The following is an 18080-nucleotide window of genomic DNA, read 5'->3' on the forward strand; positions in this document are numbered from 1 at the left end:
AGAAAGCACAACACAGATATGCCTTACGTTCTTGCGTTCAAAACACTTGATGGAGCGCAAATTCAAATTAAGGGCTCTCAAGATGTGTTTTAAGTATTAAACTATATTTAACTTGACACAGTGACCTAAACATTGTATGTTTATGATGCAACGCACCCAGGACACAAGCATGTGTGACGCAGGTGTAAATTGACGGGTCCTTAAACAAGCCCTCATAATACATCTTGAACTGATTGACAAATTCACTTGTGTAATGGATTGCTGTGAACTGTGTGTCAATGATTGACTTATGTTCAATAATATGGTAGTAAACAATACATTGTATTCTAAAGCCGCTTTTTGTGTTGTCTTATCGATGATGAACTCTTCTGCTACAAGAATGTAATGCATTTTAATTATCTGAATATTTTTTATTATATATATATATATATATATATATATATATATATATATATATATATATATATATATAATAAAAACTATTTAAAGATAACTATGTATAATTATTTCATCATTATATATTGAATTATTGTTATATGAGGGGCTTTCTCAGCAAATATTTGTATATGCGATTAAATGCGATTAATTAATAGGGACACCATGTCAATACTTCGATTAAAAATTTTAATCGATTGACAGCCCTAGTAGGAATCCATGCATTTGAATTATTTCAGTTAAAAGCCCATGTATATATATCAAAGAAAATACTATGTAAAAACATGCATCATATTAGTTATACTGCACTTGCAGTATATCTGAGTATAAACTGTGTAAAATGTTCTCTTAACAGAATGCCTGGTTGAATTTTATTTAAGGTTTCTGTCAGCAAAGACATATTGGAATAAAGTTAGGCTGCAGTGAATGTATCTTTTCTGTCTTATTGCACCGTGTGAGAGGATATAATCCATTATACTGTGAAACTAAAAGGCTATAGTGCATGTCAGAATAGGGTTGATATAGGTAGTCCCAGTGTAAAGATATGCACTCAAACAACCTCTCGGTGAAGCCAATATAATGGGCGATATCTATTATATATCACACAGCCCTACACAACCCTAATGAACAGTGCATATATCTGAAGAACTGGACCTCAGTAGTCAGTTTTATTACTCAAATTTGGATCTGTTATTGCTATTAATAATGTGAAATTAGCATTGTGAGATATTTGAAACAGAATTGACATGAAATAAGACATCTGTAAGGTTTGGAAGTGTTGTGACTGCTGCAGTGATACAGCATCACACATTTCTTCAGGTCACTATAAGGCTGAAATGACAACGAATCGTTATCCGTTTTCACTTTCAGCATTATTTCACTACCAAGCAACACAGGTCAATATTTGAAGCACTTAAAGGAATAGTTAACCAAAAATGAACATTCTGTCATTATTTACACACTCTTATATTGTTCCAAACACATATGACCTTTTTCTTCTGCGAAACACCCAAATTGTTTTTTAAAGAATGTCGTGATGGCTGATTTCCATTAAATAGCAGGTGATAGTGACTCACTTTAAATCTTAATAAAGCACCCAAAATTTTATTAAAGTAGTCAAAGCGACAAGTCTATCATATTCCAAGACTTCTGAAGACAGACGATCACTTTGTATGATGAAAATAATTACATTTAAGTCACTATCATCTGCTATTGTATGGAAATTGGCAACTAACATTTTTTTTAAATACAATTTGTTTTGTGTTCAGCAGAAGAAAGAAAGACATATGGGATCTTGAACGACATGAGGGTAAATAATCACAGAATTTTCATTTGTTGGTGAACTATTTCTTCAATATTAAATAAATCTCTAAAGAATCTAGATGTTATTTGGCATATCATGACTTTTCACAAAATCAGAATACAGATTTACCATGAGAGATTTACTATAAACCCAGTTCTTCTAAAAAAAAGTCATCCAAAACCCAATTGCACAAACCTGACTTCAACACAAAAGACACTTCTGACAGTTACTCGAAATATCCAGAAATGAAAAATGTATGATCACTTACTGGTTCAAGGCTATTTGAATTCAGATGACATACGCCATTACAATAAATCCACCCATCCTCCCTGGCTGCCTAATAACAGCGTCAGTAATAGATTACTGTAAATGTATTTACTGTGGTGTCTCTGGATGAGATGCCAGCCAGATAAAATGTAAAGTTTCTATTATGGGAAAGGTGACTTTGAAGAAACAAAAACAGATGATAATTTGCATATAAGCCAAACATGAGCACTGAAAAGCTCCTCATTACCACAGAAACATCATCTCTGGCAGGTAGCAAGATAAAAAAATTCTAATAACGTTATTGTAGATTATTGTAATGAATACAGATATTATATCTAAAACAAAGTCAGGATAAAATCCCAGAGATAATATGTTCTTAAAGGAATATTCTGGGTTCAATACAAGTTACGCTCAATCGACAGCATTTGTGACAATGTTTATTACCACAGAAAATCATTTTAACTCATCTGTCCTCCATCCATCCGTCCGTCCATCTTCAACCGCTTATATTAAGTCGGGTTGTGGTGGCAGCAGCTCCAGCAGGGGGCCCCAAACTTCCCTATCCCGAGCCACATTAACCAGCACTGACTGGGGGACCCCGAGATGTTCCCAGGCCAGTGTGGAGATGTAATCTCTCCACCTAATCCTGGGTCTTCTCCGAGGCCTCCTCCCATCTGAACGTGCCTGAAACACCTCCCTAGGGAGGCGGCATGGGGGCATCCTTACCAGATGCCCAAACCACCTCAACTGGCTCCTTTTGACGCTCCTTTTGACTGAGCTCCTCACCCTATCTCTAAGGGAGAAGCCTGCCACCCTTCTGAGGAGGCCCATTTCGGCCGCTTGTACATGCGACCGAGTTCTTTCGGTCATGACCCAGCCTTCATGACCATAGGTGAGGGTAGGAACGAAAATTGACCGGTAGATCGAGAGCTTTGCCTTCCGGCTCAGCTCTCTTTTCATGACAACGGTGCGATAGAGCGAGTGCAATACCGCCCCCGCTGCCCCGATTCTCCGGCCAACCTCCCACTCCATTGTCCCTTCACTCGTGAACAAGACCCCGAGGTACTTAAACGCCTTCACTTGAGGCAATACCTCCTTCCCTACCCGGAGAACACACTCCAATGAGAGATCGTTTACGGACATGTCCGTCATGTGTGTGTTTGTGTCGTTTCAGTTTATAATTAAAATATAATTTATATTGTCAAGCCGGTTCTTGCCTCCTCCTTTCCATTGAACAACTTTACACTGGTGCCGAAATCCGGGAAGGAGGAGGGATACGCCATAGTAGAGTTCTCGCCACTACCGTCCGCACTCTGCCTTTATCCCTCTCGGAGGCTTGATTAACCTGATAAGGGACCGGGTATGTAGAATCACGACCCGGCCCCGCCCTCCGCCCTGCCACAGTGCCTTTAATTTTTTTAAAGAAATGCCACAACATGTATTGAACCTGGAATGTTACTTTATATTAAGAATTATTAAGTGGCTTATCAAACCAGAGACTTGCAAGTTAAGTTGTAGGTAGGTGAGGTTGACCATCACCTTGACTAATACAACACTGTAATATCTGCATTTATGTTTTTGTCTCATTCTCACGGAAATTAAGAAATTATACAAAACTTGAAAAACATGCAGTAAATGTGAAACTTTCTAAATAATTATTTTATATTCCTGACATCAGTGAGACTAGATTTGGATTATATATAAACATTAGATTTGGAACTGGAAGTAACCTTTTTGGAGGTAGCAACAAATGATTTGAGATTGTTAAAATATAGAGTATAATCATCTAAAACTCATGTAAAACTGATGCATCTAATATAACGGAAATGCGCTTTAACCACTACATGAAAACCATATCTTACAGGAACAACAGTGGTGTTTCAGGGGCAAATTGTGAAATCTCTGCAGGGTAGAGGCACCAAACTTCTTCACATGACAGTGACTGATGAAACCTGAGATAAAATTTCATGCTCTTTTGCTGATGGGAGCATTACTGATTCTGAGAAGATATGCTTTCTAAAAACTAATTGAGTGGAGCTAATAAGACATGGGATTATGGGTGAATCTTGCCTAACACTCATATGACATCTTTCTTTGGGAAGTAAAGCTAGCTGGCCAATGTTGAAAGGTGTTTCCTTGGCAATGCGAACCCTTTACATAGCATCTAAATACATATAATCTGGCCAAAGAATATGGGCAAATATTAAACTTGCAACCTCATTAAATGATCCTTAAATTGTGACACTTGCAAGTTGCTCATTTCGCCCTAACTACTAATTAAATGATTAGGGTGCACTTCTAAGATTTCAGCATTTATGAAAAATATATGATGACAAATCAGACAGGCTGCATGCATTTGATTTGTGTGACTTAAAACAAAAACAGTTAAATAGTGATGCAATAAAGAATGTTCTACCAAAGAAAAGTGTGGACTTAGATTAGCATGATTTCAGATAAACTTTTCTCTTATGTTCACTGTTTCTTAAAGAGCCCATGAATCCATATACTGTATGTTAGCTTTAAGGCCATCTATGCAAGTGTTCTCCTGAACATTGAGATAGTTTAGCCGATGTAGCCTACATGTTTAAAATGTAATCTTTCTCTTCCAAGAAAATGAACCAAAAACATTGATGACTCATCTTCAGGGGTGTAAAGTAATGAATTACAAATACTCACATTACTGTAATTAACTACTTTTTCCCAAGAATTGTACTTTAAGTAGTTTAAAAATGGTACACTTTGAGAGAAATGCAATGTTATCAATAGGGCTGGGCAATAAAATGATCTAGATGTTTATCGGAAAAAAGAGAGATATCCGCGATCAAACTTTTGAGTAGTTTTCTATATTTAGCCTATATTGTACATCTAGAGCAGGGGCGTTCATTACATCAATCGCGATAGCAAGAGCACCACTGGTTGGTTGATCTAGATGAAATAGAAAAGATTGACTTTTTATTCCCTGACATCAGTCGCTGCACACTGTTTGATTGACAGGTGGCTAATGTTTAAGTGCTAATGCGGTTACGCCCCTAAATGATCAAAACCACTTTATAATTCCGCCTATGCCCGTCTTGGTGAGGATTTACTGTAAATGCAGTCGTTTATGTCTAAAGTGTTTTTCTACATAAACATGCACTAGATGAACTGCTTTGACCATTATTATGCATCTTGCGCCACTTTTAAAAGATGCAATGTCAAGTTATAACTCTAAAAAAGGAGATCCCCATTCTGTTCCATCTTGTTGTTTGCTGTCTTGCTTTTGTGTTGTTTTGAAGGTGTCCTGGACTGAATTTGTACCCATCTGTGCTATTTTTAATTGTTAGCTTTTTGTAAACAAACACTACATGAAAGTCTTTAATCTAGTGCTGCAACTGACGATTATTTTTATAATCGATTACTCTTCAAATATTTCTAAGATTAATCGATTATTTGGATAAAAAAATATTTTATTAAAATATGAAAAAGTGCCTCGGATTGAAGAGGAACAATGCGGTTTTCGTCCTGGCCGTGGAACGACGGACCAGATCTTTACTCTCGCAAGGTTCCTGGAGGGGGCCTGGGAGTATGCCCATCCGGTCTACATGTGTTTTGTGGATCTGGAGAAGGCGTATGACCGGGTCCCCCGGGAGAGACTGTGGGAGGTGCTGCGGGAGTACGGGGTGGGGGATCCTTCTTAGGGCGATCCAATCCCTGTATGTCCAAAGCGAGAGCTGTGTCCGGATCCTCGGCACGAAGTCGAGTTCATTCCATGTGGGGGTTGGTCTCCGACAAGGCTGCGCTTTGTCACCAATCCTGTTTGTGATATTCATGGACAGGATATCGAGGCGTACTCGGGGTGGGGAAGGTGTGCGGTTCGGTGGGCTGGGGATCTCATCGCTGCTTTTTGCAGATGATGTTGTCTTCATGTCATCATCGGTCCGTGACCTTCAGCTCTCACTGGATCGCTTGGCAGTCGAGTGTGAAGCAGCTGGGATGAGGATTAGCACCTCTAAATCTGAGGCCATGGTTCTCAGCAGGAAACCGATGGAGTGCGTACTCCAGGTAGGGAATGAGGTTTTGCCCCAAGTGAAGGAGTTCAAGTACCTGGGGGTCTTGTTCACGAGTGAGGGGACAATGGAGCGGGAGGTTGGCCGGAGAATCGGGGCAGCGGGCGGTATTGCACTCGCTCTATCGCACCGTTGTCACGAAAGAGAGCTGAGCCGAAAGGCAAAGCTCTCGATCTACCGGTCAATTTTTGTTCCTACCCTCACCTATGGTCATGAAGGTTGGGTCATGACCGAAAAGAACTAGGTCGCGAGTACAAGCGGCCGAAATGGGCTTCCTCAGAAGGGTGGCAGGCTTCTCCCTTAGAGATAGGGTGAGGAGCTCAGTCATCCGTGAGGAGCTTCGGAGTAGAGCCGCTGCTCCTTTGCGTTGAAAGGAGTCAGTTGATGTGGTTTGGGCATCTGGTAAGGATGCCCCTGGCCGCCTCCCTAGGGAGGTGTTTCAGGCACGTCCAGCTGGGAGGAGGCCTCGGGGAAGACCCAGGACTAGGTGGAGAGATTACATCTCCACACTGGCCTGGGAACGCCTCGGGGTCCCCCAGTCAGAGTTGGTTAATGTGGCTCGGGATAGGGAAGTTTGGGGCCCCCTGCTGGAGCAGCTGCCCCCGCAACCCAACTTCGGATAAGCGGTTGAAGATGGATGGATGGATGGATGAAAAAGTGCTGTTTATTAAAGAGTAAAATAATCCATCGGGATGGAGTGGGACAAAACATCAGCCCAGCAGAGTGTAATGGTGACACCAGAATAGAAATATTAATAATTCTGCCCAGCTGAAAAATTCATAATTATGTTAGATACATATGCTTGTACTCTGTCACTGATTACACACATTTTAAATTAATATTGTAGGTTTTAAAATAGTATTGTCATTGATTACATTTTACAAACTATTCTTTTAAAATATATGTGTATGTTTATCCAGTAAAATAATGTTTGCCATTGTATACATTTACTACTGTACTTTAAGTAGTTTAAAAATGGTATACTTTGACTTTTACTTGAGTTCATTTTAAGTGCTGTAACTGTACTTTTACTGCGCTATTTTCCCACCGTCTGTGTTCACTACTTCCCTGTCCTGATTTATTTTGATCTATCAACATGATTGGCTAGGGAGAGTCTCGTGACTCTCATCCAATCAAATCACACATAAAAAACGTGAATAGCAGCTGTAGATTTACAGTTTACAGCTGAACATATACGGCCGCACCTGAAAGGGCTTTTCACAGTGAAAAAGGCCAATTGCATGATCGTGTCTTGTGAGTTTATCTTGCTCAAGCCAGATATCAGCATTAATCCTGCCTCTAATTTAAAGAAACATATCGAGGTAAATTTCATATTTCTGTGTGTCTATAACGTAGTCTGTAATTTAACTATCTATCGCTGAGATTATTGGGCTGCTGTGAGAGATAAATGCAATGTTATCAATAGGGCTGGGCAATAAAATGATCTAGATGTTTATCGGAAAAAAGAGAGATATCCGCGATCAAACTTTTGAGTAGTTTTCTATATTTAGTCTGATTCCACATTTACTAGTGTAATCAGACATTACATTTGGCATGATCAGGACGATCAAATATCAGGAACCTTAGCGTTATTATGAGTTACATTCAACATTATATAAGTTTAATATAATACAATCACCTGTAAGCTCATGCGCTGGACAACTTTGGTCATGTTTTTCCCGCTTCAGCTTGTATCCGTTGTTTTTCAAATGATTTTCATCATGCAACACATTTTTCAGCGTGCTCGCAGCATGTATCCAACTAATCGATAATGAAATTTGTAGTCGATGATTTCCATTATCTATAATAATCGATTTTATCAATTAGTTGTTGCAGCCCTACTTTGATCGTATTGATGCGTTTATGCTGCTGCCACTGACTGGGAGAAACACATGCAGTCCTGTGTAAACAAACACGGAAGATGTAAGATGTTACTTGTTTCCCGAAGATTTCAGTGTGGATTGTATGTGTTTTTGACTCATACTGTATCAGCATGGATTGATTGTGAACCAGTCAAAAATTATTGAAGCTTTGCAAAGGAACTAAATATGGAGCAGCTAAAATTGTACTATTGGACCGTAAAGCCATAAGTGACCAATTCCATTCATGAATATTTTATATGTTTTGACTATTTGATTGTTTATGTTGTGCTTTAGTAAACAGTTTGATACATTCAGATGAAATGTGTTGGGTGTATGTTATCTGTTAACCCTGAAATTTAGTTTATAATGTTATGTGGTGTTTGTTTAATTTCTTCGTATTGAACTTCAATTCTGGCTCTATTGGAAGGGCTGCACAATGTTAGCCATTCACAACAGTGGGCATTTACATTGAAGTCTTAAAGGGCCGGACAGCTTGAAACAGAGCGTTCTGCCAAACATCTCCTTTTGTGTTCCATGAAAGAAAGAGAGAAATAAACGTTTGAAACAACTTGAGGGTTATTAGATGATGACATAATTTTCATTTTGTAGTGAACTAAGCCTTAAAAAACGTTATATTATATCATATTTACCTCGATTTCCATTCTCACTTACATGAATTAGCTAAAAGGGAAGTATTTAGGTCTAACCACAAACATTGGGAAAACAAAGCTGGGTGTTCTTCTTCTGAAAAACCAAAAACAGTCACAAGCCCAACACCCATGGCATCACTGCAGACATAATGTCTATTCAGTATAGAAAAAATGTTATGCTCAGATGATGCTGCAGTATTCAGACACGCTTGAGCAGTAGAACAGTGACTGTACAGTGACTTATGCCACATGTCACATCATTATGTGTGACAAAACACAGAGGTAATGTCAAACATGCAGTTTAAGCATAAGACAATCAGTCTACTTGTGTACAGATGAGCCATGGGTTTTACGTAAATTTAGGGTGAATAGCCAGAGAAAATTGACTGGTACAACCTCAAGTCACAGTCAATATTAAATTCAAAACTGCTTGTGTAGCTTTTGCATAGTTCAGTGCATCTGACAACACAGTAAGTATTGTTGGCATGTAAGATGACCAACAAAAGTGCTTTAACACTGAAGACAACTCGTGATAAACTCACTGTCTGCTTTGTATGGGCCAACTGCCAACTTCTTCTTTTCCCTTAAACAGCAAATTATGAAATACAGATCACAAATAGACAGGGATGACATAATAAAAAGTGAGTGTATGTGTTTGAAAGGTGTAGTCTGTGTTCTCGTAGTGTTACGATGTTATGTGTGTTTTTGTGTGTAGTGGTGTTTAAAGTGTGTTTGCAAATATAGATGAATGTGACTGTATAGATTGCTTATAAAGACTTACAGTATATTAAAAAAGCAATAAAATCCTCAGAGAACAGAAAATTATTTTCTTTATTCCAGGTCTATAGCATAAATCACAATTTTTTACTATCTTCACACATAAAGAGGTGTATTTTCATTAATTTGTTCAGCCATTCTTCAGCTTTTACAGCGAGGCATCATGACAATGACTCAGCCACACATCACAAACTAAATCGCACAATATAACGTACAATTAGTGTTGTCAAAAAAAGTCGGTACTGAAATTTTAAAAATGTGACGCTTTGAGCGCTGTTGAGCGGAAGCGTAAACACCTCTGATTGGCCATTGTGTTCACGCGCTCATCGGATATGTCTGTGATTGGCTACAATGATCAACGCACGGGAGCGTTTGAGAGTACACGGAAGTGTTTGAAAGTTTTTTTAAAAACGGGAGTGGGAGCTTTTGAAAGCACAAGCAGCCGTCTATCAGCGGACCGGTCCTGCTTTCAAAGGCTCCCGTGTGTATCTATGCAAGCGCTCGGTGAAGAGCGTCAATAGTGTATATTTACAACACGTTTTTGAAGCGCTGATCATTGTAGCCAATCACAGACATATCCGATGAGCGCGTGAACACAATGGCCAATCAGAGGTGTTTACGATTCCGCTCAACAGCGCTCAAAGCGTCACATTTTTTTTATTTCAGTACCGACTTGGTACCGAAGTCGGTACTTTAGACAACACTACTTACAATATGAATATGGATTTAGTTATGATGGTTTTAATAATAATAAAATATTTGTTTCACGTATAAAAATATTTCCTTTAAACTATAAGGCTGCAGTGCCAACCATGTTGACTGCTCACTGGCCACAGTGGCCAGTTCAAGTCTAAACTTGCTATGTGCCAAGCATTTACTGTAGCCTGCCACTGACAGTTTAGGCGCAATGCCTGTACATAAATACTTAAAGGAATATTCCTGGTTCAATCCAAATTAAGCTCAATGGACAGCATTTGTGGCATTATATAATTTCCACAAAGATATATTTTGACTTGCCCCTCCTTCTCTTAAAAAAAAAAAGCAAAAATCGAGACATTTACAATGTAAATGGGGCCAATCCGTAAACATTAAAATACTCAATATTTTAAAAGTGAAGCCACAACACATAAACATTATGCATGCATACAAACCTTTTCTGATTAAAGTTTTAGCCATTTTTACAACTTCGTTGCCATAACAATGTAACGTCAACTAACACTAAAACGCTAAAATGACTGTAAAACTGAGCGTTTAAACAACTTTACGGCTCAAATAATAGATGAGTTTTAACAGAAGAATTTATGTTAGTGCTTTTAACAAATTAGAGGCTTCCCATTTCTGTCTTTAAACCCTCCACAAATTGGCCCCATTCACTTCCATAGTAAGTGCCTCACTGGAACATTGCTTCTTGCTTTTTTTAAAGAAAAGGACAGAATAAAAAATTAAAAAAATGTCTTGTGGTAATCAACATTATGCCTCAAATGCTGTCGATTGAGCTTAACTTGTATTGAACCCAGAATATTTCTTTAAGGTTGCCACAGCCAGAATATGCATCGCCATGAACTTACTGAAGGCTGCCACTGCCAGGATCAGCGTTACTACTATGGAGATCCAGGACACCCACAAAGCTTTCTTCCTGTAACTCTGAGCTTCATGAGGCTTCAGGCGCATGCTGCTTTCCAAGAGATCTGTCAACAGAGTAAATAAAACACTGGTTAAAAGCCATTATACAATTATATGAATTACACCAGGGGAACAAACAACATGGGCAGATTACTTACCAATTGGGGACACTAGAGGTATTAAAAAGCTTTACGGTATGTCAGGAAGACAGAAATAAATCTGCACTGTTACAGTTCAATGGCTCTGTTTAATAAGCTGAGCAAAATTATTTCAACAAGATTTAGATGGCCCTAATAAAGTCAGCTTAAGAGCCAGTAACAAGTCACACAGGATGTAATTTTCCAGTAAATGGTGTTTGCTAGCAGCCTTGCCAGTGGCTCGGTATTAGCCTGAAAGTTACATGCTTACTTGAGGAAGAATTAGTGTCCATCTCAAGCAAAGTTATATGTATTTCTGTTTGTGCAGTGCCTATAGTGGTTTGTGAGTTTCCAAATTATGGTATAAATGCAAGACAATACATATGTGTCCCTAAACATTGTGCTTTATGGCACTATAACTGATAAATACTACCCACCACTGGTCATACATTTAGTCAATTAGACTAATTATCATTAAGACTATGTGAATTGTTGATCCAATAAAGCCATACAACCTGTTGAGTGTCTATTGTCTAGTGTGCAAGGAATGTATATATTGTGTTGTACTTGCCAAAGAGGTCAACTTTAAATATATTTGTATCATCTGTTAAAAATGAATGCAAGATATGTCATCATGAGAGTGAGCGGCTGTGTATCTTCCCCCGCTATACTCCAAACTGATCTGTCAGGCCGTAGCAGTCACATGATGAGGGTTATAAGCATAGTCAATAGTTGGTCAGTGTGATTGTAAGAGCTGAAAAACAGAGCTAGGGAATGTGGCCTGTTTTCCACTCACATGATCTATTTACCCAGTCAGGATGGGAAGCATGTGTTGAACTCCCACGAATGTAACCCATAAGTTTCAAAGTGTTTCATTTGCAACCTATACACACTTCAGTCAAGCCAAACTTTGAAGTTTCCTCCTGATCTATTGCTACATAAACCATTACACACAGTAAAGTTGCTCAATTTGCAGCTTCACACACACAAACCCTTTATACACATAAAACAAGCCGATACCTAACAAGGGGCCCATGCCTAAATCCACCACTACTGCTAATCACGTGGAAGCAGAACATCCACATGACCTGGCATTTCTTTCATGTTTAATAGGGTTTGCGTTAAAGAGAGAGAAACATTCCTCTCATAGACTTATATGACATCAGCTAAAAGATTAGCTTTTTATTAAACTTGTAGGATAAGCTGTAAGCCATATTAAGCCATTTATAAATGAATGATATAGCCTAAAATAAGTATGGTAAATAGGATATGCTTCTCTTCCCATATGTGCATCATCTCTGATGAGGGGTGCATTTCCTAATTCAATGACTGAATTTGAAGAAGTGTATTTTAACTGGCTTCATTTTGGTTGAAAACTGTTATTAACTGTGACCCACCCTTTATATATATGGCACTTAGGTGAAGAAATGTGGAATAATTAAATGATAATAACTCAGTAAACTCAGACTAGCAGTAAAAGTCCTGTTTCTCCTTCTCGTTTTCTTTGACTTGTGTCATTTATTATACCCTGACAATTTCTCCAAAAGGCCAGTGGGTGAGTTGAAGGGTCTTATGAATTATTCAACGGCTCAAACTGACTGCACAGGGGGGTGCTATAGCAAACAGCAACACTCAGATCATGCAGTGGAAAAGACTATGCTGCTTAAGGGTGGAAGTGCTGATCTTAGATCAGATGCATCTCTGAAAAGCTCCACTTATTTACAGAGTTGAGGTATAGGGCCACAACCACCTCAGACGTTAAGGGGGACACGTCCACCTGTATGGGTTTTTCAGTGGCTAATTCCTAATCTATAACATTTGCTTCCTCCATTCTTCTAAATGTGTTATAGTCTTTGTTGTGAAGTGTCAATATGCAAACTACGACGTAATGAAACTGAATGGAACTGAAACGAAGCTGTTCAATTGAAGCACGAAGACTCATCCCCGCAATCTTTAAAAAGGTAAACCCATACAGAGTACAAATGGTGGATTTGTATTCAGTATTCTTTGCATTTTGTTACTTTGGGCTGATGAACGAGCATCCAGCCAATCACAGGTGAGTTTCATGAGCCGAAACAACCCTTACGTAACAGGCAGTCAATCAGACACTCTAATCAACACGGCTCCATTCGTTTATACAAAGTTGCTTTCAACGACGCTCATTTATCCATGTTTTTTATCAGCATTGATGTTAATCTAAATGTATAATCTAGGGATGAAAACACAAATGAGAGTTATTTATGTGAAATGCACTGCAGAAAAATATAAACAAAGGACGATACTTCTTTTAAGCACACATTGTAAGTGGAGTTTATGAGTCTTCATTAAGTTATGCTTTTTACATGATGTTTGTGAGGTAATAGTTTGATCAGTTGTTTTTGCAGATTACAAAATCTGTGTTAAATGTGAAAAGCTATTTTTCATATCAGCTCCTGTTTTTTACCTCTATGCTGGTGTGCAGTTGACTGTAGGAAAAAGATAGATCTGCTGTGTTTGAACATGTATTTGACTGAAGTGAATAGAAATGTAGAAACGCTTTTTTATACATGAAAACGTACAGACGTTATTGAAACTAATTATAATTATTATAAGACTATTATTGTTGTCTTTTGATAAAACTCATGCTCAGCAGCTCTCAAACTGTAGGGATATGATAGATTTGCTTTGTTCTTATAATGCTTAAAAAAGTCATTTTGTAGGTCTGTAAAACTTTCTTAAGATCTTTGATTCAGTGACTAACTCATCTCACACACGGCACTCATTTGTCAACACCTTCTGACATCACTAGGAATGGTCACTGAATCATTAAATGGATCTGAACGAATTTTGGTGAACGTAGTCAAAACACTTGAGTCACTTGGATACATTTAAATCCCACAATGCACTGCAATGAGTTAAAAAATAAAATTGTGCACATGGAAAATTGTTGTGATTGTAATTGATTAAATAATTTATTCAGGACCAGCTTGTGCTCTGTCTTTTATTGCTATGTGTGAAAGAGAAGTAAGTGCTCCACAAGATGCCCTTTATTTCTGCAGCTAATTTTGCAAAATGTTACAATTATTTTGCAATACTTGAATCTTTAAAATACTACAAATATTAAAAGTATATATTAATATAATATTTATGTCATACTTATATATTAATATCTATTATAGTAGGCTATAGTAATACTACACTGTAAATGTTGGGTCTGTGCAAGCCACATACTGACAACTGTGCACCCCCCATTTCAAAATGACTGCTACGCCCCTGGTAATTAACTATTTTCATTTGTTCACTTCAAAGCGGTTTAGTTTACATTTCTAGCTAAACTTTACTATCTATACATAACCTAACATAACATAAACTCAGAAAATATGTTTACTCTGTTTCTTAACTTTAGATATGAACTGAGTGTTTTGTGCTCACCTGAATTATTAATAGCGTTCAAAGCGTCTGCGTGCTCCACTGAACCGCAACCATCGCCATGCTTTTTGTCTTATTCACATTACATCCCAAAATAAATGACTCTCAATCAATGTCATTGTCTTAACCATTTTTCCTGAAATGACTCTAGAAAGTACCGGTTTTAAAAGATTAAATGTGTTTACCTTGGCCCTCAACGCTATCTGTGATTTTCATCTCCTGGTCCCGGTCCATGTCGAAGGGATCGTCCTGGCTCCCTCTCTTGGGTAGGTTCGGATCCTGGGCAGCGGCGCATTGTCCGTTTCGCGGAGCCGTCGGGTCCACAATAGTCGGATTGGGAACCGAGCATGAATCTAAAGTCGTCATGTCTGTCATGTTTGTTCCCTTGCTTGTTTTTTGAAATCAGAAAAAGCCCTCAATAAATGATCTCACGTCGAACTGCGACTAGCAGCCATCCAGCATTAAGGGGGAAGGAGCAGAGATGCGGAGATAAACGCAATCTGCCCAGCATCAGCAACGGACCCCAACCCCACCCTCCCACCGAGAACAACTCCAATCCGAGCTCAAGAACTGCAACAGCTCAACTGTAATTAGACATGGAGGTAGTTTAGTTAAGAGATGTTGAGTCACTCATCCTAACTTGACTTTTACACACAATCTTTGATATTATCTAAGACCACAAAGGCTAATTAAAGTTCCAGACAGACTTGAATGTGAGAAGTCTTGAGAAGTCATCATTTTTTCACCTCAGACAACTACTTTTCTTGTTTTAGGCTATATTTTTTGTTTCCAAATATATTTGGCTATTATTCTTCAGTTCAATCAATTCTTAAAACACGTCTCAGTTTGCGCATTGTTGTCAAATTTGTTAGTTCATCCAAAAATGAACATTTTAGCATTATTTACTCACCCTCATGCCATCCCAGATGTGTATGACTTTCTTTCTTCTGCTGAACACAAACTAACTTTTTAATAAACATATTTCAGCTCTGTATGTTCATACAATGCAAGTAAATGATGGCCAGAACTTTTAAGCTCCTAAAACATATAAAGGCAGCATAAAAGTAATCATATACGACAGTGGTTATATCTAGAAGCGATATTATAGCCTATGTGTGGGTGAGAAACAGATCATTATTAAAGTCCTTTTTTACTATACATGCCCCTCCCTGCTCAGTAGGTGACGATATGCACAAAGAATGCAAATAGCCAAAAACAAAAGTGGAGATTTGTAGTAAAAAGGACTTAAATATTCATCTGTTTGTCACCCACACATATCATATCGCTTTTGAAGACATGGATTTAACCACTGGAGTCATATGGATTACTTTTATGCTACTTTTATATGTTTTTGTGGACCTTCAAATTTCTGGCCACCATTCAGTTACATTGTATGGAGCTACAGGACTGAGAAGTAATTCTAAAAATCTTTATTTGTGTTCAGCAGAATAAAGAAAATCTTACACATCTGAGATGACACTGTGACGTGCACAGAAAGGGGACAGCGGGGGCACAAGCCCCTGCCCCTTTAATTCACAAATCTAAAGGTGCCCTTTTGGTCATCCAGAAAAAAGTAGTAAATTGTTAAAACAACCAAAATTAAAATCTCGTAATAATCTCACAATAACAGTAATAATGTGTTATGATGAGGTTTCTTTGTAAATCGTGGGTTAATTAAAGAAAATTAAGCGTATGTGCCTCTAATAGCACGTGCTAAAGCAGGGGCGAATTCTAATCAAAAGTGATCCTCCCTATGCCCTACTCACTCTGAGGTGTAGAGCCCTTGAAGTGGGTACTCTGAAGGGAACACAGAATTACTGTATGAATGTGCCCTTCATCTTGTGGAAGGGCCCCTTCATTTTCTCACTTTCATTTGGAACGAGCTTTCGGGTTGCATCCCCTCCCACATCAGTGCCCTTTGAGGGGGCAAAAATGAAGTGATCAAAAACATGTAATTATCAAAGACCAACCTGGTGAAAAAAAATATATACTTAAGCACACTTTATTCTTGGGTGCTTCAGCATACTAAAGTGTATTGCTGGCTGACTATAAATTGATATACTTGAAGTCTGCTAAATTGGATCAACTGTACTTTTTGCAGAAAGTAGAGCTGTGGTGTAACTGAAGATGTAAATATACTTGATAGTGCATAAAAGGAACTATTTTAAGAATAATTTAATACTCTTTATGGATCTACCCTTGCATTTAATTTTAGAAAACCATAGAATCGACTCAATTTGAACTTACAGTGTGTAAATTACATTACTATTCAAATACTCTATGAGTCCATGCATTTGAATAATTTACAAGATCAAAAGTGTGTTTAAACAACACTAATCTCACCCAGGGTAACTAAAAACCCCTTTCATAACATAAAATGACATATTTTACATTAAGCTGAACTCAAAATATAACTATAACCACAATTACTTATAAATGTTAGTTCCCCAAAACCTACACAGACCTATCTCATTAATTATGCAAACACAGCAGCCAATAGCAAGTCCCCAAGCAGAAACATCAACAGTCATTACAGTTTGTTCCTGGAAATGACTATAACCCTATGAAGTTTTAACACCTGACATTTTATTAAAATATTTAAATGTGCCATTTTGCCCTTTGCACAGAGAAATGTTAAAAATGTAGACATCTGATTGGTCCATCTAATCACTGATCTACACAGGCCCCTGGCTGACAGTGGCTAACTTGTGGCTAGTAGCCAGAAATGAATACAAGTGGATGAGGGTGATTTGGCTAGCTAGTTTTGTTGCCATTCTGTGTTATTTGTAGAAGCATTTAGAACAATAATGAGATGCTCTGTTATACACTAATATACTTGTTTATTAATGTTTATGTAAGTAGCTATAACTACTTATAATGCGTGATAGTTGTAGAATGACCATATGCAGATTGCACAATGTTAACAAGCAAAGAACAACAACAGTGTTTTACCTTCTCTTTTTTGTTTTTATTCACAGTTAGACAAGATTGATGTCAAAGATCAGTCATAAAGTTAGCTGCATTAGTCAACGTACAAAATATTGCTTTGTACCCTTTTTTTGGGGATGATGAAATTACTTTAACTCTGACATCTTCAAGTCACAAAATATTGAACGCAATATGCTGCTTTAAAAATGGTATAAACACAGGGCATACTGTGCTTATGTAATGTTGTTGAATGTAGACACAAACAATAAAAGACTGTCAAACTACTGAATATATATATATAAATAAATATATATAAAAGAGGAACACATACACAAGATCCCGCAGCTGAACCAATTCAGTGTTCCAGTGGTGTCATCATTAGTGGCTTAACAGACAGCATTTCACTTTGTTGAAAAAAACGTTTGAGCAACGGTACGAAAATAACGACAAGCACATAATCTCTCTCCGTCGAAGCAGATTTGAATCTTTTTAGTTTGCGTCAACATTGGAACTGTGCAAGGGGACAGTGTTTTACTAATATTTATGTAGATAAATAACAAATCACTGTGATTTTAACATTTTGGAAGCTGGTCTGGTATAAATTGGGTGTACAACACACTCTGCATACAACAACTTAATGTAGT

At 37.9% G+C, this 18080-nt stretch overlaps 1 protein-coding gene across 1 annotated transcript in view; it reads right to left on the reverse strand.

The window, feature by feature from the left end:
* The window catches only part of LOC127655106 (transmembrane protein 163-like), a 37426-nt gene extending 22408 nt beyond the window's left edge, over positions 1-15018 (reverse strand). The window contains exons 1-2 of the mRNA XM_052142733.1: positions 14694-15018; positions 10909-11028 (exon numbers count right to left, since the gene is read on the reverse strand). Coding sequence (XP_051998693.1) covers positions 10909-11028; positions 14694-14883 — 310 coding nt within the window. The 5' untranslated portion in view covers positions 14884-15018. The remainder of the gene's footprint in view (positions 1-10908; positions 11029-14693) is intronic.
* Positions 15019-18080: the final 3062 nt, after the last annotated feature.

This window comes from Xyrauchen texanus, chromosome 14, assembly GCF_025860055.1.
Source record: "Xyrauchen texanus isolate HMW12.3.18 chromosome 14, RBS_HiC_50CHRs, whole genome shotgun sequence".
NCBI lineage: Eukaryota > Metazoa > Chordata > Actinopteri > Cypriniformes > Catostomidae > Xyrauchen > Xyrauchen texanus.